This window comes from Branchiostoma lanceolatum, chromosome 18 (genome assembly GCF_035083965.1).
Source record: "Branchiostoma lanceolatum isolate klBraLanc5 chromosome 18, klBraLanc5.hap2, whole genome shotgun sequence".
Taxonomy (NCBI): Eukaryota; Metazoa; Chordata; class Leptocardii; order Amphioxiformes; family Branchiostomatidae; genus Branchiostoma; species Branchiostoma lanceolatum.
Window position 1 is genome coordinate 6036772 of NC_089739.1, and position 24333 is coordinate 6061104.

Here is a 24333-nt window from a genome sequence, read left to right on the forward strand (position 1 = left end):
AAAGGATACAATTCAGATTATTCTTAACATTCATATCAACTTAATACCGTCTACCATCAATATCCCATTTATCATAATATTTACTTTGTTACTTGATTTGACACTTGATAGTTATCATAATAACGGCAGGTTAATGTACCCTTTTATAACTTATTTCAAGCTGAATTTGGTAGGAGTGGTAACGCTTCAAAAACTATTTCAATAACAAGTAAACTGTTTCTTTCAAAACGTCTTAATTTCCTCCTTTACTTGACTAACAGGTGACATAAAACACTGTGATAAAGATGTGACTCACGGCTTCTTGCACTGTAGTTTGCAGCGCTGTGAAGGTCGCTGATGACGTCTGCTGAAGGTCAGCAGACCAAGGCTGGGTCAAGGTCATCTGGGCGGTCTGGGAAGCAGTGACTACAAAATAACAACAACAAAAGCAGACTAATTATTTCCCTTTACATCATGATGCTCGCAGGTGTAAATACACCACAAATAGATCTTTATAGATTATATACAGGAAATTAACGGCACCGTTTGATATCACTGAGGACTTTTTCAAGGGCAGCATACATTTTCCAAGTATTTTTTCTGAAGTACAATTATGCAACATGAACTACACTTAGTCTTAGAAATACGCCACTTCAAACAGCTAAATACTGACCTTTCCCTAAATGAAAATTAGTTAAGTCTATCTATACCTTACAATCATGCTAGAACAACGCAAATGATGCAAAGCACATGATCTTCTCATTACATACATTTTACGCCCAGCAGAAATAAAAGGGCTTACCAGTCTTTTTGACAACAGCTGATGTTGTATCCAATGAGAGACCAGCTACACTTCCAGTCTTTACCACAGTAACAAATGATTGCTGAGCTGCAACAAGAGCATAATCGGCCGCAACCACTCTCACCACGACTTCTACCTGACCCGAAGATCTGGAAATGATTCCTTACAAGTTAGATACTTCTAAGACTGATTACATCTGTTAATCAGTACACCCAGGTTTTTAAATTCATACAGATGATTGCAGTTACAGTATATGCCAATTATATGTATACCTTTTTCTGTATAATTCGTCTTTCTGTATAGATTTCCAAAAACCAAACCATTTACCATTCACTCAATGCTAAAAACAATGCATATCTGTAGTTTTAGTCTGTCAGTCATTGTAATCTAAACGTTTGTGCTCTGTATTAAAATGATGCCATAATTCATTTTCGATATTCATAACAAGAAATACAAAGCAGAAATCTTTCAAAACATACGTTTTCTTGAAACGAGCCACCTCAAATGCTTGGAAGCCAACTGTAGTCAGCAGTGTAGAAGTCATCTAAAATTGTTCACAAAATATATAGTCACCATGTTAGGCTTATTACTAAGTAAAGAAGAACAGCATAAAGAAAAGTAAATAAACAGTAAACAAATCATGAACAAGACGCGTTGCCTGTACTTGTGCCACACATTGTTAATACAAAATCTACTCGAAATGACTGACAAAACAAGAAAACCAAAAATGTAATCTTTTTCATGAATAATCAAATGCCGGACATACGCTTTTCTCTATCTTGACCACCAGGGCTTGGTAGGCTGTAGAAGAGCTGTTCAGCAGATCAGCTGAGAAGGGCTGAGTGACCGTCATAGACATCGTGGAAGATGCACTCACTGTACATAAATATTACACAGGTCAGGTGTTAGTTACATTTGGGTATACCTGACTTAAAATATATGTATTTTAGTTATAGTCTTATCAGATGGTCAGTGTATATTGTAAACTAATGTATCATTAACGTGTAATTTTCACGAAGAACAAAACACAGCCTCAGGAGCAAAAGGACTTGGGTGAAACTTGTAATATAAAAATCGTGAATGTCCTTTTCTGATAGGTACCATCTTTGCTGACAGTTGCTGAGGTGGCATTGACTGCGATTGTCCCGATCTGTCCGGATGATACCGTCTTCACAAACGCAGACTGGGCAGCGCTGGCTGCATAGGTGGCCACAACCAGACGAGTCACCGCAACAACTGTGTTGGTGGAACTGCAGAAAGGGAGTGAGGGAGGATGTGAAACGTTTTGTTTAAAGCAATATACACTAATGAAATTAACGTAAACAGAATAAAAGAATCTTTGCACACAACCAAGTGTTTTATTCACTCACCGTCTGTCATAATATATGCAATATTGTGCAATTAGTGCAATTCTGATTGTTCACTTTGCACTGCAGCTATAGATGTCGCTGCTTGTAGATGCGGTGCCAAAAATAAATAGATAGTTAATGCGTTATTTATAATGCGGTCCCAAACGTCGGTTGTACAAAACACTTGGTTCTGTACATTCTGTTTATTCAGTGACCTCAAAAACCTAATTAAACTATTCACGGATGAACGTAAACAATAAGTATATGTTCCTGGCGGATCTGTACCAACCTTTGCTTGAACTCCACCACCACTGCACGCTGGAATCCGACGGTGTTCCCTAACTCCACACTTAGCTGTTGGGTTTTAATGAAAAACGCTTTTTGAAAAGCTGATGCAATATATCTTTCTGTCAAAAAAACACATTTTGTCAATGTATCAAGCTGCCAGTGCTTAGAAGAATGTAAATGTATAGCTTAATCGACAAATCATTAATTCATTTATTCATTTATTCACTAATGTTACTGCACGAAAAAAGGTTCTTTTCATATGCGTTCTGCTATGCATTCTGGTCTAGATTATGACTTTCTATGTGATATGAATATCAGAGTTTCCAACACTATACAATGTAATGTAGGATGCCTTTTTCACTGAAAGTTAAAAAGAACAAGAGACTTCAAAGTACAAATCTTTAAAAGAGAAAGAATATGAACAACTTACATCATCCTGAACCTTTTGTTGTAAGGTGGTGAAGGCAACGGAAGTCGTGTTCTGAAGGTCAGCTGAATAGGCTTGGGTCAAGGTCACCTCAGCAGTCTGGGAAGTAGTCACTAGTAAAAGAATCAGGAAACAATCACTAAAATCATCAGTATCGGAAGTACCTAATGTACTATGCACCAGTACACATTATGAGCTTTGGACTTCAAAATAAGATGCGAATGTCCAAGACTGTATGAAAAACTCTGGAAAATAAGGAGCTATATGAAGTATATCTGCGACTTAGATTTAACAGCGCCATCTGTAATAAGAAGCTGTAAGTGTGACGTTATACACCCCTTTACATTCATACCCAACAACTTTATTCTCTTTGACTGAAGGATAGTTAAAGGCAATTTTCTTAAGGACCTCATTTGGAAGCTTTGAAAGAAAAAGCAACTTGAATATTTTCATTTCGAACATTATTAATATTTCTAAACGAACCAAATGGTGTTTTCTTTTTTTCTTACCATCCTTCTGAATAACAGCTGACGCAGTATCGACTGAGATGCCTTCAACATTTCCAGACTGCACCACGGTAACAAACGACTGTTGCGCCTGCGCTAAGGCGTACTCGGCAGCAACTATCCTCAGCTTCACCAGCACTTGTCCCAAGGAACTATAAAAAAAGGACATTGAAAAATCAAATTCATTTTCAAACATTTTGTTCAGCATTAGGAAAAACATTTTAGTAACAGAATATGTAACGAGTCCAAAGTTTAATGCATTCCAGTGATGTTAATGTCTACTAGATGCTTTGATATACACAAAACTGCTGTGATTTCTACATATATGTCACAGGTGGTTTAAAGTAGTCAAATTCATCACATAAAGTTTGAATATTTTAGTCCATGGGGTCATCAAATAGCATATGTACTACTGTATACTCATCAATACTTTATAAAACTTTATCCTTATCCAATATCATGTACTTACGACTGCTTCAGCTGTCCAACCTCTAGTCCAGAGAACCCAACAACATTCAGCATACTTTTGGTCAACTGTAGAAAAAAAAATACAGAAAATTAAATTCTACATCAATCGTTTTTACCAAAAATATGTATCTTCAACCCTGAACAAAAATGTATAAACAGAACTGAATGTATTCAAGTATGATCAGAGGTTCGTGCAATCAAAGTGCAGTTGATGTGAGGAGAGTTGTAGTGTGAGATTTACTCTCACCTCACCTCACCTCACCTATCCCTTGACCTCTAAGATCTACTTTACATGTAGTCTACTCACAGCTTGTTCTGTCCGTGTCTTGAAGGTGACGTACTCTGTAGACGATGTGTTAAGGAGTTGGGCTGACCAGGCTTGGTTTACAGTCATGGACACAGACGATGACGTGCTCACTGCAATAAGACACAGAAACAGGTCAAGTTAGAGCAAATTTTCCATATGTGGTACACATGTGATCAATTTGTTTTTTGATTGTTTGATTCTATGCAGGTCTGTGGTACGAAGTTTTGGGCAACTTCTTCACAATTCTTACCCTACAGAATGGTAGGGTCAGCTTCATCTGATTTGCCAAACAAAAAGTAGAATGAATGTTTTTGAAACTTGAATATGTCATCTTGGGCAATACTGTTAAGTTAGGTTCACTGTTCAATGTTAATGTTAAGTATGGTAGCTGGTATACATTTCTTGATAAAAAACACAGTACAATGTAATGGTACAATGTGGTAAATCGAAATAAATAAATAAATGGAAACAACAGCAAATATTTATGAATCACCATCTTTTGTAACAGCTGCTGAAGTAGAGTCTACAGTGATGGTGCCGATCTGGCCGATGGAAACTGCTTCAGTGAACGTGTTCTGGACAGCACTGGAAGCGTACGTCGCCACCACAAGACGCATCACGACAATGACCGTATTACTGGAACTGATTTAAAAAAAAAAACGCATTTAGTCAGTTTTCCCGGGGTTTACAAAATGCAACGAGTTTGCAACTCTTATTAGCTAGCTATAGCAAGATGGGATTGTGACAGTTATTGTGGCAGTTTTATTTCAAACGTCAAAACATGAGCTTGCGAATTATCATGAAAAGATCTTACGAGGGTACATATGAATGTAATGATTATCATTATAATACACGGTCATATATGGAGCGTTCCTTACCTCTTTTTAAACTCAGTCACAACAACACGTTGGAACCCGAGTGTGTTTCCTAACTCCACGCTCATCTGAAATCAGAATAACCCAACAAGAATAAAAAATCAACATCTCGGTCACTGTGTACGCTCAGTGAAGTCTCTGCGCTTTCAATGTAACTCCTTCACATCTTTTCTTGTACATCTCTAATGATCTTCCTCTACCAAATTCTTAGAAACCATTGTCTTGAGCATTTTCAAAAGTCGTAAAAACCCTCAATATAGTCCTCTGCTCCTTTTTTATCAAGTTGAGTTCTTTTACATTCAAACTGACCCAAGACAGTATCATCTTGAGACGTAATTAATTCCTTGTGAAATTCAGGACTCCCGGTTACATGCGTGTTAGAATGTGAAAACTTACCGATTCCTGTAGCTTTGTTTGAAGAGTAGTAAATGCCACAGAAGTCGTGTTCTGAAGGTCGGCCGACCAGGCCTGAGTCAAGGTCATCTGGGCAGTCTGGGAGGTCGTCACTGTAACAAAGTTCTGGTAAGTTGATGATCAACACAAAATGGTGCATCGCCAATCTTCATTTAAAGTCATTATTATACCTTATGCTAAAGTATTACTGTAGTCCCTTGGTAACAGGGTTGAGTCACACTAGTCCTATTCTTTGGTTTTTGTCACTACCTCTTTATCATTATCACTGCATTCAATATATTTTCAACTATGTTGAATGTGGTAAAATGCATGCTTGATTAAATGGTAGACTGAACTAGTTTCAAAACCTGTATTTGATTCTCGAATGAATGAACTAACCTGTTTTCTGAATGTTGGCTGAGGAAGCATCTACAGAAACCCCTGCAATGGTCCCACTCTGCACCACGGTGACAAAAGTCTGTTGTGCTTGTGCGATGGCGTGTTCAGCAGCTGCCACCCTTACTATCGCCTGAACCTGACCAGACTCACTGGTACAAGCAAAGAAAACATCGTAAGATATTCATAACTTCAAGTTGAGATAGTTTCCTTAACATTATTAAGAAATAAGATGCATGATTGATTCGTTAATCAGAAATGTGCCAAAGCCACCGCATTTAGAAGGGATTGATTATCCTATCATCATGATGGTACCCTTACCTTCTTTTAAACTGAGCGACTTGGACGCCTTGAAAGCCTGTGATGGCCACCATCTTGCTAGTCAACTTAAGGCAAATAGTATACAACAGTATTGTCATTTAACATCATACATTTGTTTGCCACAGTCAAGATTCTACCTCATCAATTTACTGTTAACAGTAATGTTTTCAGGACTTTTCAGGTGCCACAATATGTACATTGACTTAATAGCCTTGGATTATTGGTCTGTTATGTTATGCCGATTAGCATGGTTACTAATAAGTTCCTCGGATCATACCCTTCATAAAAAAGATTTATCAGCATATACATTATAAATATATATATATATATATATATATATATAACAATTTGCACATATCCTTGTAATAATTTCATCAGAATAATATTTCCCTTACCCTCCTATTGCTACATTGTCCTCAGTGTGTATTTGACTGGTGAAAGCAGCTTAAAGATTATATTTCAATGAAATCAGACATTTCATACAGACCTCCTCCTCCAACTTGGTTTTTAAGGTGGTGAAGTTTTGAGATGACTGGTCCTGAAGCTGAGCCGACCACGCCTGCGCCACGGTCATCGTTACAGACGATGACACACTCACTGGATAGAAAAATTCATGGCATCAACTAAAAATCATAAGAAAGATGCAAGGCTACAAGTACATTAGGTAAGAGCATTCCATGATTTTTGGAATATTATAAATACGTGGTGAAAGTTGCTTGATATATTTTGGAATTCTTGAAAATGATTAATACATTAACACTAACACTAAGATTATTAAAACACTAAAGGTGTTTTGATGACAGCAACGGATTATAGAATAGTTAAAAATCCACGTAATTATCGACAACATTCGATTGATACAATAGATCAAACTTGTAAGCCTTATTTCAAAGGGATAAAAAAATTGTCAAGTGTTTATGGTTGTACCATCTTTGGTAACGACAGCAGACGTTGAATTAACGGCAAGTCCAGAAATTTCTCCAGATGAGACTGCTTGTGCAAAAGACGCTTGGACATTTGATGCTGCATAGGATGCAACAACCAGACGAGTAACCACGACAACTGTGTTGGTGGAACTGCAAAAGTTAAAGACATTCTTTGTCAGTAGCAAAAATTGCAAACTAATTGAAGGTGCTGTCTTTTTCTGACATGATAAGATTACGACAGCCAGGGCAACATAGTTTTTGTTTAGAACTTTTACTTAACCTGCCACACAGATCGGTTTTAATAATGTGCCTTCTTCGGTAATTCAGGATCAAATGAGCGCATAGAACAAAGTAAGCAGTAATTCTATGTACGGAATTAGAAAGGGAAGTGTTCGAACTGACCTTTGTTTAAACTCCACCACAACAACCCGCTGGAATCCAAGGGTGTTTCCCAACTGCACACTTAACTGTAAGGGTGAACATCAAACATACATTAGACTGTCATATCTGGTTAACAGCTAGTCCCACCACCTTTGAACATAAGTTAACAGTACTTCCTGACACTATGGCAAGTTTGAACTTGTGCCATCATCTTCCTACACACCAACCCAGTGGCACATACACAGACCGAAAAACAAAAGCTTAAGTGTTGCAAAAGAAATATGTCTAGGGTAACTAAGACATGTACTTACTGACTCCTGTACTGTTTGTACAAGTGTGATGTAGGCCTGTGATGACGTATTCTGCAGGTCAGCTGACCAGGCCTGGGTCAAGGTCATCTGGGCAGTCTGAGATACGGTCACTGAGAAAAAAAAATGTTTCCCCCTTCTCCTTTAGCTTTGAGGATAAATGACAACACCAAATGAATAACATTTCTCGGCTTTACTGTATAAATATTTCATACACGTTTTTTTCTGTAACTTATGTTATTTCATGTAGCACTAATCTACTAAGTGGTCTACAGTATGGCATTCTTTCGTATATCGATATCTATTTAAAAAAAAAATCAAAACTGAAATTTGACAGTAGCGGAAAAAATTTGGCACCGATTCACTACTAGCTTCAAGAACACCACTGCCCTATACGCAGACGGAGAGCAAACTTACATCCAATATAACTATCACGAATTTATCTAACATTTTCATAAACGCGTTGCAGAAGATTATTACTTTGTGTACAAATGAATACAATTTGACACCTTTAACGAGCGCATCGTCAAATAATGATATAATCTAATGACAAGTATCCCTCCCTAAAATCTATGAGAAAATGTCCCTCCCCTACCATCCTTTTTGATGACTGCTGACGTGTTGACGACGGCTAGTCCACCAAGGTTCCCAGTCCGGACCTGGGTGATCACCGACTGCTGGGCTGCCTTTATTGCATAATCAGTAGCCGCAAGTCTCAGAACAACTTCAACCTGGCCAGACTTCCTATGATAGTAGCATGTATATTGGACAAGTAAGAATTCATCTGCCTTGAATCTAGCCTAAACTATGAACCATCACGAATAAGTGTGCCCCACATAAAGTTTCATAAAAATTCATAAAAGACTAAACAAGCTTTCAAGTTACGAACTTACTAATGTGTAAAAATGCAATGCAAATTGTTGTAAAAAAAATAGTTTATTTCTGTGCATGTGACTTTATACAATCAAGTACTTACGTTCGCTTAAATTGGCCTACTTTGGCTGCCTGGGCCCCAAGTATCTTCACCAGAATCTGTGAAATCTGTAGCAGAGAGGAAAACAAAGTCATAGAAACTTCCAGACCAAACCTATGTAGCAACTTCATATAAGAAAGTCTAGCAGCAATTTCGTCATTTTTTGTTTAATTTGATAAATCTATGGATTCCAAAGAAACATCCATTGCTAGAAGAAAAAAATAAACAGTCTGCAATAAATTGTCATCACTACTTACAACTTCTTCAATCTGGATCGTCAATTGTTGGTAAGTTTGAGAAGTCACGTTCAGCAGGTCAGCTGACCAGGACTGGGCCATCGTCATGGAAACCGAGGCAGATGCAACCACTGAGAAAGAGATCAAGTTTGAACTTGAATCATCTTAGTCATTATCAGTTGCGTGTCAGTTAGCAACCATGCTTCTGGTCTTACAGGAGTTTAAATCTTCCTTTTGCCCTTGTTGCCCACCCTACTTGCACTATCATGGTATGTTTGAGTTTGTAAGCTTCAACCTGTTATACGTGAAAAACACCAGTTCTAAGATGATCAGTTAGAAGATTGAATATTTGATTTTGCGCATGCGCTACATAAACTGAATTGTAGATTAAAGAAGTAACCTCCCAATAGTGTAAGGAAGATTTTGTACCATCTTTCGTGACAGTTGAAGATCCTGGAACAACAGAAATGCCTCCGATCTGACCAGCTGAAACTGACGCTTGATACAATGTCTGGACTGGCTTGGCTGCATTGGAGGTCATGACCATACGCATAACCACAACAACTGAGTTGGAAGTACTGCAAAAACAATTGTTTTAAGTTTTAGTCATCAATATTGATAATATGAAATAGCTCAAATTTAATTTTAAGATGAATGTCAACATGCCCCAATGAACGCGTCAACTGAACAATGTTGACCAAAGAAGACGACAGTTACAATATGTTTTGATACAAGGCTATATGTATGCGCATGACGTTTTTGATACATGCTGCCCGAATATCATGTTAAAGCAGATCTTCCGGGAATATTATAATCATGATTTTCTCTATCATCATCAACTTCCTTCCAGATTTTGTACTCCTTATAAGTCACTCAATAAGGTTTATCCAGTACTTTTATCCTTCGTGGCGGACATCAATGTAGAACCTGTGAGAACTGTGTCTCTTTCAATTATATGAGGGAAATGATTCATAGAAAAACATTTACCTGTTCTGGAACTCAACAACCACCACCCTCTGGAAGCCCAGCGTGTTCCCCATTTGAACACTGATCTGCGAATTGCAGATTTAAACAAGGCTCATCAGATTTGTTCAACATACACATATCAATGTGTTATCACCATTCATGATGCTACCACATCCAAAGTCATATGCAACTAAATGGTTTCACCAAAACTGATATTTTTTTCTCTAACATCGGTGAGAAATTTTATTTGTGAGAATTGATTCATTCAATGTGTCAACTGTTTTGTAGACTTCCACCAAAGGTACACATGTAAGAGCAATATCATATATATATGAAGACGTACTGCATCTTGTAGTTTGGTCTGAAGAGCGATGAAAACTGCTGATTCCTTGTTTACAAGAGCAGACGTAAATGGCTGGCTCAAGGTCATCTGAGCTGTCTGTGACACGACAACTGTGGAAAAATGCGGATTTAAGTCAATTTATCTTTTCAAAGATATCCCTGGCAGCGAAATGTGTACATGACATTATATACAACTATTTGAAATTTGCAACTACAGTGTTCTTTAGAGGATATGAGGAATAGTATTTGACTGTCTAATATAAACTTTTAACAATTTCACGTAATTTTTCGTATATAATTAACATGTAACGTTATAGGATTGATGAATTAGATACTATGTTTCTATCAGTGACCTATAAGTTTCAAGATACTCACTGTCATTCTTCACGACAACTGAGGAAGCATCAACAGACAAGCTCCCAACATTTCCAGACCGAACCATTGTGACGAAGGATTGCTGGGTCTGTTTCACTGCATACTCAGCAGCTGCTATTACAATCACCACTTCAACACGATTAGATTGGCTGAAATGAAAACAAATGAACAACAGCAGTTATCATGATTCAGCTGAAGTAAATACTCCATTCTGGCACACTAGAGTCGTAAATAGTATAACATTGTGACAGTGGACGTAATAAAATAAATAACAAGCAATAGATATGGGACCGACTGTATCATCAACCATATGAAAGAGAAGGGCTAGGTTTGCGGGGCATTACTACAGAGACAAAGATGAGCTTGTAGTGAACTCTTGCTCTGGACACCAACTCATGGACACTCCAGTATCGCGCGACCCCGACGGACCTACATTGACCAACTTGCTGCAGCTGGGAACGTAGAGAACCTAATGGAGGACCTATACGGAGAGAGTAGCCTTAGTCCGGGCAATCCGCCCAACGTAATGACGATGAAATATTGGACTGTGCAGGGCGAGAAGATGCTGGAATGCTCAGAAGAGCTGTGAATGTGTGGTGGGAGGACCATATAAGGAATACGGATCTGTATGGCAACCTCCCAAGACATAAGGCAGTTATTACTTACGTCTGCTTGAACTGTGTCACCTGCAGACCCTGGAAACCAACAGTCTGTAGTAGCTGGAGGGACAGCTGGAAGTGAAAAATACACCGGTCATACTAGCTGATGCATGATACTTTCACAAGTTTTTGTAATATCTCAGAATATTGCCATCAGTTATTGTAAAAGCAAAGACATTCACATACAACTACTTACAGATTCCTCAATCTTGGTCTGGAGCTGACGGTAAGCTACAGAAGTTTTGTCCTTCAGGTCAGCTGACCAGGATTGGGTCAAGGTCATCACAGCCGAGGACGACAAGGTCACTGAAATTATAAAATGTTAACACAGAATATGTCAAATCTGTCACACATGTACTGTACATAATCTGGAAATCCCCAAAAGAGCTTGCCAATTATTGTTCCTGCGTATTAGATTTGAAACACGCAGGATATTTACCATCCTTCTTGACAGTAGCAGTCACGTTGGAGTTGATAGAAATGCCCTCAAGCTGCCCAGATGTAACAGTCTGTACAAATGTGTTCTGGACAGCGCTGGCAGCGTAGGAGGCCACCACCACACGGACGACCACAACAACTGTGTTGGTGGAACTGGAGGAAAATACCAACAGACCAGTGTATTCACGAATTCCATTTGACATGTTTAGATATGATTTATCATGCGATTTTCTTCAATTGTAAATAAGCAATCTAATACGCCAAATTTAGCCTACTTGTAGTGTACATTGAAAAACTCACCTCTTAGTAAATTCTACCACTGCGACTCTTTGGAATCCAACTGTGTTTCCAAACTGTATACTCAACTGTGGATTGAAGATAGGCAAAGTTGTCAGTACAGTGAAGAATTCCAATATAAAACAGATTATGCATTACAACTGCTATATATCTGCCTTTATGTATCTATTTGAATGTATTGTAAAATATTCAACTCTAGAATCTGAAGACTAATTTTGTCACAGATTACAAACTAAACACTTACCGATTCCTGTAGCTGTGTCTGTAAAGTAACGAATGCCTTAGATGTTTTATTTGCAAGGTCGGCTGTAAAATTCTGTGTCAAAGTCATCTGGACCGTCTGGGATACCGTGACTGAAGAGAATAAATAAAAAAAAGGTATTACTAATATGTCTTCGCGAGGAAAAAAAACTACAATTCGTGTTTTCTTGCTGTCACCCAACAGACTGTCCTCATTCAATTTGTAAGAAATCAAATCTGCATCAAATGAGTCATTCAAAGTCTCACCGTCGTTTTGGACCACCGCTGACGTGTTGTCAACCGAGAGGCCAGTGACCTGACCTGACGTCACCACGGTTACAAAGGCCTGCTGGGTAGCTACTGCAGCGTACTGTGCTGTCACTATCCTCACGATCACTTGGATGGTGTTGGAATCCCTGTTCGCAAAAAAGGACAGTTTTTCAAATACCCTTTTACAGGTATAAGGTTCAAGACTTTCACTTTAACTCATTTAAACAATCATCTTTATATTTAAAGATTAGAAAAAATCATGAAACCTGGAATTGTTCTACTCTGGTCTGGTCTGGTATCAAATCCAAGAATGGTTAGAAGGACTCATTACTTCGGTACTTACGTTCGCTTAAACTCTGCTACTTGTAAGCCCTGGAAGCCAGCAGTCTTCAGTAGCTGTAGGGTCATCTGTAATACATTGAAAACGATATATTTGACCAAGTGTCAGGAACATCCATGTCAATACATAGGAGACATAAAACCTGTAACTTATAGTAATGTCTTGCAGCAACAGCAAAAGGAGTAGTTTTGATACCAACCGTCTCCTCTACTTGTGTCTTGAGTTTTTTGTAGGCCACACTTGTCCTGTCCTGTAGGTCAGCTGACCAGGCTTGGTTGACCGCCAAAGACAATGACGAGGAAACGCTCACTGGAAACAAATGATAAAATCGCAGCTCAATACAAAGAATAAGATTCTATATGTACAAAAAGTAAGTCCAAATATCAATCACAGATATTGTTATTGAAATTTGCATGTACAATTGGCAATATTTTATCCCTTAAAATGAATACTAAATTGACAAAAACATTTCGTCAAAACCCAGACATTTTTCATGGCAGTGACGATTATCAACGTTAAACAATCTATTTTGCGTACCATCTTTCTTGACAATTGCAGTCACGTTTGAGTTGACAGAGATTGTTCCTATTTGTCCTGATTTGACAGTCTGCACAAGGGTTGTCTGGACAGGCCCGGCAGCGTAGGCGGCCATCACCATACGGACTACCACAACAACTGTGTTGGTGGAACTGGAAGGAGTAGTCAACATGTGGTTAGTACATGTGTTCATAGTCTGCGCCTCAAATAATGCCAATATTTTTATTGTAAACTGAAAATCAAATCAGAAGGGTCAAGAGCTAAGACCAAAGGTAATATTTCCAAATATTCATTCGTAATCTTTTTGCAACTTCTGAGACACGCATGTATATGACTTAAGCCAAAAATATTGATTACAATAATAAGGACCAAAAACGAACCTTTTTGTGAACTCCACTACGTTGACTCTCTGGAAACCAACAGTATTTCCAAACTGCACAGTCAGCTAAAGGGTAAGAAAGACATTTCAGAATTACTACACTCTAGTGTACTGTTTTGTTCACATATATCATGTACTCTGCTCCAAGACAGTGGAAACAGTCTTAATCTGAAACATTTCTTAATTGTTTTGTCAGTAAACTGTATTACTCACTGCTTCCTGCATTTGAGTTTGCAGATTGATGAACGTCACAGATGTTTTATTCACAAGGTCAGCTGAAAATTTCTGGGTCAAGGTCATCTGTGCAGTCTGAGAAACCGTCACTGGAGTGAAAAGAAACACTGATATGTCAGCATCAAAGAAAGAAGCACATCAAAGAAAGAAGCATCTTTCTTAAGAGACAACGTGCAGAGATGTCTTGTTAAATTATCCCCATTCTTACGAACTAAAATACTTTCAAGCACATTCTTACCATCCTTCTGGACGACAGCAGACGTGTTGTCGACCGAGAGGCCAGTGACCTGACCTGACGTCACCACGGTAACAAAGGCCTGCTGGGTAGCTGCTGCAGCGTACTGTGCTGTCACTATCCTCACGATCACTTGGATGGTGTTAGTCTCCCTGCCACAATACAGATAATAGCAATGTAACAAATGCATCTCTATTACATATCTACAAAGAAAAATCTTAGGTAGCATTGGGTATTTCGTAAAAGAGCAAAGTTTAACTTAGAAATGTTTGCCCGAACCTCTCACAATAAAAACATCAAGACTTGGTAACAGAACGGCGTTGCAGATTATCGTAAAGGTGGACAGAACAGACCAGTTAAGGCAAATTGTGCCAAAAGTTCCAATCTAGAAAAAATATATTTTGCACACAAGGCTTCACAGATGAATGCAGAACTGTAGAAGGAAAATATTTTGCAATAAATCTAACAATGAACACCTCCATTATATATTTCCTTGGTTTGCTTATTGAATGATATCTACGCTGAAGCATAACTAGGTAAATTCTGATAAACTTATTACATATAATATCTGATAAATTTGTCAATAGATACAAAGTAGAAGTGGATTTACATACGTTCGCCTAAACTCTGCTACCTGCAAACCCTGAAAGCCGACTGTTTCAAGCAGCTGCAGGGTCATCTGTGTCAAAAAAAAAAAGTACATGTCAATAACTTGTTGTCTGTGTTTGAAAAGCATGTGTCAATCAAAAGTATGATCTTTTGGTTAAAAAGACCCTTGCATGTCTCGTTATCGTTTCGTTTCCAAGGACTTAGTGGCCTGTATGTATGATATTTGTAAGAAGAATGTCAAATACAGAAGGCTTGGGAAAGATCCTAAATTCATTGTCACGGAAGGTCGATTTCTACTACAAATGTCTTACCGATTCTTCTACTTGTGCCTTGAGCTGTTTGTAAGCTACAGATGTTGTGGTCTGTAGGTCAGCTGACCAGGTGTTCTTCACAGCCAACGACAAGGATGATGATACGCTCACTAGAAAATGGAGAAACAAATTGAATGAAGATGTCAGATTTTGTTCTTAAAATAGCAGACTAAAGAAGTAAAATGAACAAGAAAATATAAGGCCAAAATAGACCGATTGCTATAGCAATTGCCATTACTTCTTAGTCTGAACAGCTTGATGCAATGTCATCTAATAAATACATACTCTTGCTGATTCGTAAGATTCCTTCAATATTATCATAACAGTCCTTTATTGGTCAACTACTGTTGTAAAGCATTTAATGTTAGATAGCCCCTCTTTAAGATTGATAAAAACATTATGTGAAAATCGATATCAGCATCTAACAAACTGATCATAGAATATTTGGTACTCTACCCATCCCATTCATGTCTTTAGTGCTGGAATGAGTATCCACCCCAAACTTTTCAAGTCAAAGGTGAACAAACATCTGTCAAAACAATACAGTACGGTTATCCGATACAAGTAAGTGGCTCTTATGAGTCTTGTTTTGTGGTGAACTTGAAGTGAATAAGAAATCATTTATTTTTGGGAGTAACGTTATAGTAACTCGCAAATATAGGAACTTTACCCGTAGACAATAACATGAAACTGTCATTAAGGCTGCAAATGGAAAATAAATCAGACAAAATGTTGTAACTGAAGATGGTGAATGGAACAGGCAAGAACAGCACCAATGAAATGTATAGCTGACGTATCTTTACCATCTTGTTTGACAGTTACTGCTACAGCCGGGTTCACAGAGATCCCTCCAAGTTGGCCAGATTGAACAGTCCTTGTAACAGTTGTTTGAACTGGTTTTGCAGCGTAGGAAGCCATTATCATACGGATCGTCACAACAACTGTGTTGGTGGAACTAAAACAAAAAGAAATGTGTGATTTTCAAAATTTAAATCTAAAGAGGATATTAGATGCTACAAGTTAAGAGATACATATGTCATTGAGGTTATAGCTGGATAGGCTTCTGAATTCTAACGGGACCCGTTATTATGCCCTTAGAAAGGCCCATGACATGTCAAGACATCGATTGCATGAACACACATCTTCAACTTAGATATGGATAAACTTATATCATGAATAAATGTCAACACAATGAATTAGCACAAATCCATGACAAAAAATTTAAAGTGATGCATGAATGAATGCCTACCTCTTAGTAAAGCCGACCACAATGGCTCGCTGGAATCCTACAGTGGTTCCAAATTGTATGCTCAGCTTTGGAGAGAAAACAAACATATCAGATTTTACTACCTTACGGCGATAGCATAGATAAACCTGTAGCCCATTGCTTGCAACTACTCCTAATAGAAACACTCACTCACGAAAGGAAATCAAAATGCAACATAACAAAATGCAGAGCCATCCGTAAAATTTCCACAAGGCTTAAGGAGGGAAGGTTCCATACTCACAGCCTCCTGCATTTTAGTTTGCAAAGTGATGTAGGCCTTGGATGTTTTATTCACAAGGTCAGCTGAAAACTGCTGGGTCAAGGTCATCTGTGCAGTCTGAGATACGGTCACTGTATGGTAAAAGAGTGTTTAAACATTCAGCCAAACAATCAATAACTCACCGAAAGTGTTAAAGACATGATTTATACATGATGTTAAAATGTACTTTTCTTAACATTGTTGAAATACTATTATAGTAACCATGCATGAGATAGATTAAGAAATCTTACTGAGAACAGCTATATCTACTTTTGTACTTCATGTTTCAATAGATATGAACATCTCACCATCCTTCTGAACAACGGCAGATGTGTTGTCGACAGCAAGTCCTACGACCTGACCCTTGGTTATCACGGTAACAAAGGCATTCTGGGTAGCCATTGCTGCGTATTGTGCCGTCACAATCCTCACAACCACTTGGATGGTGTTGGACTCTCTGTTGTACAGATAGAATTTCAAAAGAAAAAGGGTTTGTAGTCGTCTGTAATGTTTCCATATTCATTGAGTAAGAATACACTGATATACATTTGATAAGTACCTCCATGAAGGTATTGTTTTTTATCTTTCTGTGTGTGTGCATGTGTGTGTGTGTGTGTGTGTGTGTGTGTGTGTGTGTGTGTGCGTGTGTGTGTGTTCTGTTTGTGTGCTTGTTCGTGTTTCCTGATAATTGTAATCAGCATTACTTAAAACCCATTACTTGAATGGACTGTGAGGATATTTGGTATGTGTGTAGGTCATGGGAAGACAAAGGGCAAGGTCCATTATAGGCTTCCTGACAGCTGACCGTGGTACTGCAGCAGAACCTCCGGTTTCTGTTTATTGTGTGCTAGTTTTTACTGTGTATCTTTTGTGTTAGTTTTTAGCAGTGTGGTTGTTACAATGGTAGCATGAAAAGAGAAATTCTTAAATCTGTACAAGTAGGTACTTACGTTCGCCTGAACTCAGCCACTTGCAAACCCTGGAACCCCACTGTCTCTAGTAGCTGTAGGGTCATCTGTAAGAGCCATCATTTGTCAAAATATGAACAATGCATCATATCATTAAATCTTAAGAAAACAGTTAATATCAGTGCTGTTGTATTTGATAGTCTTTTTTCTCTCACCGTTTCCTCTACTTGCGTCTTTAGTTGTGTGTAAGCCACACTCTTAGTGTCCTGCAGATCAGCTGACCAGGCTTGGGTGACCGCCAAGGACAACGATGAGGAAACGCTCACTAGCAGGTAGAAACAGAAACGTATTGAGCAGGAACTGAAGTATCATAATATTGGTGAACACAACATGTAAGTTGAAGATCTGACATGTTTTTACGATATCGGAACTTCATTGCCCATGCAGAAATAAATTTTGCTCTGATTACTAAGTACTATGTGAGGGTGCTTTTAAGATTACAAATCAAACCTTCCAAACTTACACCAAACAGAATCTGTTTTGACATCAAGAGACGTGAGTGCTTTACTGACTAATGTTATAAATGAATCGTTATTATACATTCAATATTGTTTTATCATCATGATGATAAATTGTGGTTAGTAATACCATCTTTCTTGACCGTTGCAGAGTTTGCAGTCACAGAGATTCCCCCCAGTTGTCCGGACGAGACTGTCGTTACAAAGTTTGTCTGGACTGCAGAAGCCGCATAGGAGGTCACTATCATGCGGACTACGACAACAGTCGTGTTGGTAGAGCTGAAAAAAAACGTTGAAAAGAAGATGAATGTAAAATTTTTGCCCTTTGAAATATGTGTTTACATGTATTTACGAGATCATGGATACCGAATGTACTAGATAAAATTCAAAAAGACTAATTTTGATTTACCTTTGGGAAAACTGGACCACATCGGCTCTTTGGAAGCCGACTACAGTTCCGAACTCCACACTCAACTACAGAAGACAGAACAAAAAGGATGAGAGTAAAAAAAAATGTAATCACGTCTAATGAATTAAGTGTTAGCTATCTCGTAATAAACTGTAAGTCAGATAGAAAGTATAAATATGTACACAATACACAGATACATTTAGTAAGACCAATTAAATTTTTTAACGCCCAAAATACTCAGAAGTTTGAAAACTTACTGATTCTTGCAGCTGTGTTTGAAGGGTGGTGAAGGTCACAGATGTTTTATTCACAAGGTCAGCTGACCACTGTTGGGTCAAGGTCATCTGAGCAGTCTGAGAAACCGTCACTGTAAACAAGAAGAACAATTCCTACCGTCAGTCTTTTTTCATTATTTATCGCAGATTTATGGAATATCGAAAATGTACTGCCAATGGTTCATTATAAATTAAGCCACAAGAGAGTGAAATAGTCCATTTGTGTGTCTGCATTGCAGTTTCTCTACGTTCTGCCAGAGGGTGCTTACCATCGTTCTGAATGACGGCTGATGTGTTGTCTATGGCAAGACCGGTCACCTGATTCGTTGTCACCACGGTAACAAATGCATTCTGGGTAGCAGTTGCAGCATACTGTGCAGTAACAATTCTCACTATGACCTGAGTAGTGTTGGATTCCCTGTAATAACATAATATAATGATCACATTAATGAATTTTTAATTTTGGAGACTGAAATGGAACATGAAAATATGATTATGATTGTAATCTAGCTGAAGTTGGTCAGCCATAAAAATTGGTATACTTGTTTTTAATAAAATATCCTAAAGATCAGACACATAGATTACATATAACTTACGTTCTCCTAAATTCAGCAACTTCAAGGCCTTGGAATCCAACTGTCATCAACAACTTTTCTGTCATCTGAAAGAAAATGATTGAGGTTGAATGTAAGCTTTTATTTAGGACAAGTGCGTAGCATAGTATTTTAATCTACCGATCCTTCTTTTACCTCTTTTCTTGACCTAGTCTACGTTTTATATGTTCCCCCAGTTTTATTCCTTAATCACTGCCTAGTACCTTTCCCAGAGTAGGACACTTACCGCCTCCTCAACCTTAGTCTTCAGTGACTGGAAGGTAGTGGTGGTCACATTCATGAGGTCCATTGACCAGGTTTGTTTTACTGTCATGGTCACAGTGCTTGATGTGCTCACTAGAAAAAAAGGCAAAGAAAATAAGACACAAATATACATCAAGCTAGTTTTGTTGAGTTTGACTTCTTCTCTTAAGGCACTGGAAGGCAAATTTACTAGACAAATAATATGTAGGCTACGTCAGTTTAATAGTAGAATTTTCAAAAAAAGTAAACAATTTTAACTGAAGATATACCCAAAAATACAGTTGTCAAATGTAATGCATAAGGCGTCCACATAAGAACAAGACATTTCTCACAGAAGAGAAAAAAACACACTGTGGAGAGTACAATACATAATCAAATTTCAATGACATTTACCATCCTGTTTAACAACTGCTGATGCTGTGTTCACACTAATGGCTCCAATGCGTCCAGTTTTGACTGTTGTAACGAAGATCGTCTGTACAGGGGTTGTAGCATAGGAAGCCACCACAATTCTGGTGATGACAACAACTGTGTTGCTGGAACTGAAAAACAAATCAATAATAACATTCAATATTCCTGAAGAAAGTAAAATTGGTGATTAGAATTCTCATTTCCCACACCGCAATAGTCCACACATGTTCAACAGAATTCTTTAATTTAACGTATTTCTATCAACTGTAAGGCAACGTTATTTTTTTAAATAAAGAACAAAGAATCACAATAAGACAGAGGCGACGCACACAAGTTTGCAATACTTGATTCTACCAATCAACATACTGCACAAAAGCATAAATAAAGCTAAAAGGATATCCAAATAGAAGGAACATACCCTTTTAACAAAAGTTGTGTGAGTTACTTAGTATATGGTCGTTCTCACCTTTGTTTGAATTCAACAACGCTGACACGTTGGAAGCCAACAGTATTTCCGAACACCACACTCAGCTGTGATACAAAGAAAACCATGTTGTCATTTAGTTTTCTCTAGAACTGAGCAAAACAATACTTATATGCAAATTGTGATTTATTGATGACTACAAAGTACAAAGCATTAAAAGACTATTATACATGAAGTATTTCCCCCTGTATGTTAAAGTATTGTAATGAAGATGCATTTTGTTCTCTTTACCGATTCTTGCAGTTGTGTTTTCAGTTCTACAGAACTAGCCGAGGTCATGTTCACAAGGTCAGCTGACCAAGTCTTGGTCAAGGTCATCTGAGCAGTCTGAGAAACCGTCACTGTAAAAGAAACCAACCATGGTTAAAACATATATTAGACATAAAAAATAACATTATGTAGAATATGAATACTCTCATAATCAACAGCATCCCATGATCATTTTGTGGTTAAGGTAATTGAAATGGCAAAAAATATGTAAGACAGCTGAAAATTGAAAGTGTAAACACCCACCATCTTTTTGGACAACAGCTGATGTTGTTATTACAGAAAGTCCAGCTATTTGTCCAGTCTGTACAACAGTTACAAACATCTGCTGTGCTGCAGACTGGGCGTACTGGGCTGCTACAATCCTCAGGATCACCTGTATCTGCGATGACACACTGTACAAGAGGTCAAACAGGAATCTGATTGATTGTAATTTGCAATGAAATCATGTACATGTTGTTATATTGTAGCAGAAGTGTGTCCTTCAAGCACTGAACTGTGCTGTATTTTACCACGTTTTGAAAAACAGTCGCAAAATAGATAGCGCCAATTGACACCGATTGTCGGCAATTTGTGGCTAGAAATGATGAGTAATGGTCAAAATGGCGCAAAATGACACAAAACGACGCAATCACTGCACATCTCTTTTTGCTGAATCTTAATCATTGTATATTTCTTTTTAATTCATTTGCAACGCTGGGATGAGTAAACCATAAACCAAGACAAATAAGGTTTATTTCAGGTTGGAAATAAACACATTATTTATCAGTAGATACGTGGAACCTACGTTTGCTTGAATCCTGCAACCTGAACACCCTGGACACCAAATGTTGCCAACATTTTTGTTGTTATCTGTAAAAAGATGACATGGTATGCATTACTGGGACGACAGTTCTTTTCTTATAAATCCACCAGGTTTCTGTAAATAGATAATAGATAACTCTATAGCTTTGAATCATAAAACAACTAGACAGTAGTAAAATGAGCACTAATCTATCAATGAATACCTCTATGAAAGTCGAAAAAATAATATACACAATAAAATGGGTAGTAGAAAAACTGATAACATTAGGACACGTTAGTCTATTCTAGGTGTTTGCAATGATAATAAGTTTGAAAGCTATTACATGTACACTATAAAGACTATAATAGATGTAGATTGTACCATCTTGTTTGCTACTTACAGATTCCTCTATATTTGCTTTAACTTGTTGGTAGGTTACAGACTTCGCGTTTGTGAAGTTTGCAGACCACGACTGGTTCAATGTCATTGTCACTGATGACGACGTGCTCACTAGAAGAAAAGAAGAAAAGAAGAAAAATAAAAGCACGAAATCATCTAAGTAAAATATCTTGTTATTCTTGATTAACATTCTAACCAAATTTCTTAATCAAATACGTAGTTCATGGTCTTCTACACAATACAGAACATTGGAAATAGGACACTATTCAGATAACATTGATGGATGTAATGTATATTGCGGCTGATATCTGTTATGAAATACTTAGTCCTATGTTTTTATTTTTCCACTATAAGGTGCTGTATCAGTCTTTTATTCCGTAGAAAATCTTATGTATAAGTATCATAATTTTCTTTACCATCTTTAACGATCTTAGCAGAAGCTCTGTCCACCACGATCTGGTTGATCTGCCCGTTGGTCACCGTGCTCACAAACGTAGACTGGACGGAGCCGGTCGCATAGCTGGCTGCGATCAGACGTGTTGTCACTATGATAGTGTTGCTCGGGCTGTTGGAAAAAAAATGGGAATGAGATATGTAGAAAACAAGGATGAGGATGTTCATCATAGAAAGAAACTAACAGTCAAAAAAGTAATGCAAGTGGTTTCATAGCACATTCATTTTTCCATCAAATGAATTGAAATTTGGCACAATATTCTTTGGACTGAAATATTGGACAGGATCTCAATTTGTTGTTAAGATTTTCATGAGCGACTGACTTGATTTCATGTTGACCACACACATACATACCTGGTACATGGAAGGTCATACCAACTGATTAAAGGCTAACCTATAGTAGAGCAATGTTCTAATCAGTTAGTCTAGTATGATATATTGAGCAAAATCATGACTTGCATCTAACCTTTGTTTGAAATTCACAACCATTGCACGCTGGAATCCGATGGTGTTCCCAAGCTCTACACTAATCTGTAAACATTGAAAGTATAATCGTAGCTCAAAATACAAATCTGTAAATTAAGTTTATAGACTTGGTATAATTGTAAGAAAAACACTGACAGTAATAGAAAGTAGCAAATGGCTTAAAGTGTGGGAGGTTTGCCTGACTGGGTACTCACCCCATTCTGCACTTGCTTCTGCAGAGTAATGAAAGTCTTAGTTGTCTTATTCATCAATTCAGATGACCAAGGCTGGTTCACAGTCACTTGAGCCGTCTGTGAGGTGGTCACTGCGAAAATCACCGAAAAGTAGACATGATTAATGGTACACTAATTTTAAGGAAGGAAAACAAGTTCGATTTTTCAAAGATAAAGTGGATTGGTGAAGAATGGTAGAGAGACGCAAGAGAGGAAGAGACCCTGATGAGGACAGTTTATCAAGTACAAGAATTTCTCACCAACTTTCTGGATGGCAGCTGATGTTTTCACAACGGCTAGACCAGCGATTTGACCCGTAGTTACGACGTTCACAAAGGCCTGCTGTGTAACAGTCTGTGCGTACTGTGCAGTCACCATGTTCACTACAACCCGAATGTTGTTGGACTCCCTGGACGAAAACATAGAAAGTTGTATTCATGCAAAGTTTGAAACCAACAGGTGATATAATTTCATTAAAAAGCATCATACTGCACATAATAACTATACGTAGTAATACTTACGTCCGTTGGAACTCAACCACTTGCACACCTTGGAAACCAACTGTTGTAAGAAGCGTCTTCGTCATCTGAAAAGAAATACGAGAAAACTAAACTTTCATGCGAGGAAAGCGTTTCAAATAAATTACCATGTATAACCATTTCTGCTACTCTTTATCATACACCATTAATAGTTGGGTCATTGCATAGTCTGGATCTTAGAAGCATGTAGCCGCAAAAGGGGGGAAGGGGCAATAGATTTATATCATCAATGAAATGAAAATGTACAAAATTGATAAATAACGCAAGTATCATCTATGACAGAATTGAAAGTCTACCGTCTCCTCTATCTTGGTCTTCAGTTGCTTGTACACTGCGGTTGTTGTGTTCAGGTATTCCTGGTACCATGTCTGGTTCATTGTCATGGTAACTTGGGAAGATACGCTCACTGAAAAGAGCAAGTAAACACATACACAAAGTGCATGTAATTGTGAATTGCAGTAATACTGGTGTAATACGTGTGCTGTAATCAAAGGCAGACAACAGAATTCAATCGACTTCATTTGGATTTCCTTGGTCCCACAAGATAACTATGTTGATAAAAAATCATGCTAAAAGACATCCTATAACGGCTGATTTGAAAGTAACACAAAAGAAAACGAAGCTACAGTAGTGAGATA

At 37.8% G+C, this 24333-nt stretch overlaps 2 protein-coding genes across 2 annotated transcripts in view; both read right to left on the reverse strand.

Annotated features, from left to right (window-relative positions):
* The window catches only part of LOC136424657 (streptococcal hemagglutinin-like), a 31039-nt gene extending 28344 nt beyond the window's left edge, over positions 1-2695 (reverse strand). Inside the window, exons 1-7 of the mRNA XM_066413281.1 lie at positions 2654-2695; positions 2420-2484; positions 1883-2031; positions 1548-1657; positions 1261-1325; positions 782-930; positions 296-405 (exon numbers count right to left, since the gene is read on the reverse strand). Of these exons, the coding sequence (XP_066269378.1) occupies positions 296-405; positions 782-930; positions 1261-1325; positions 1548-1657; positions 1883-2031; positions 2420-2484; positions 2654-2695 (690 nt within the window). The remainder of the gene's footprint in view (positions 1-295; positions 406-781; positions 931-1260; positions 1326-1547; positions 1658-1882; positions 2032-2419; positions 2485-2653) is intronic.
* Positions 2696-3816: 1121 nt separating this feature from the next.
* LOC136424658 (serine-rich adhesin for platelets-like) lies at positions 3817-24078 on the reverse strand. Its single transcript, XM_066413282.1, has 55 exons — positions 23992-24078; positions 23678-23742; positions 23421-23565; positions 22925-22989; positions 22422-22570; positions 22007-22116; positions 21610-21674; positions 21069-21217; positions 20787-20896; positions 20538-20602; positions 20054-20202; positions 19644-19753; positions 19400-19464; positions 19073-19221; positions 18786-18895; positions 18529-18593; positions 18250-18398; positions 17817-17926; positions 17644-17708; positions 17002-17150; positions 16676-16785; positions 16417-16481; positions 15971-16122; positions 15168-15277; positions 14862-14926; positions 14251-14399; positions 13992-14101; positions 13780-13844; positions 13400-13551; positions 13062-13171; positions 12866-12930; positions 12520-12668; positions 12257-12366; positions 12016-12080; positions 11717-11868; positions 11474-11583; positions 11285-11349; positions 10619-10767; positions 10245-10354; positions 9923-9987; positions 9365-9513; positions 8957-9066; positions 8703-8767; positions 8322-8470; positions 7730-7839; positions 7440-7504; positions 7039-7187; positions 6599-6708; positions 6112-6176; positions 5794-5942; positions 5398-5507; positions 5005-5069; positions 4620-4768; positions 4127-4236; positions 3817-3885 (listed from the first exon to the last, which is right to left on the reverse strand). Exons 1-55 carry the CDS (start codon positions 24076-24078, stop codon positions 3817-3819), a joined length of 5883 nt encoding a protein of 1960 aa, XP_066269379.1.
* Between the last annotated feature and the right edge of the window lie 255 nt (positions 24079-24333).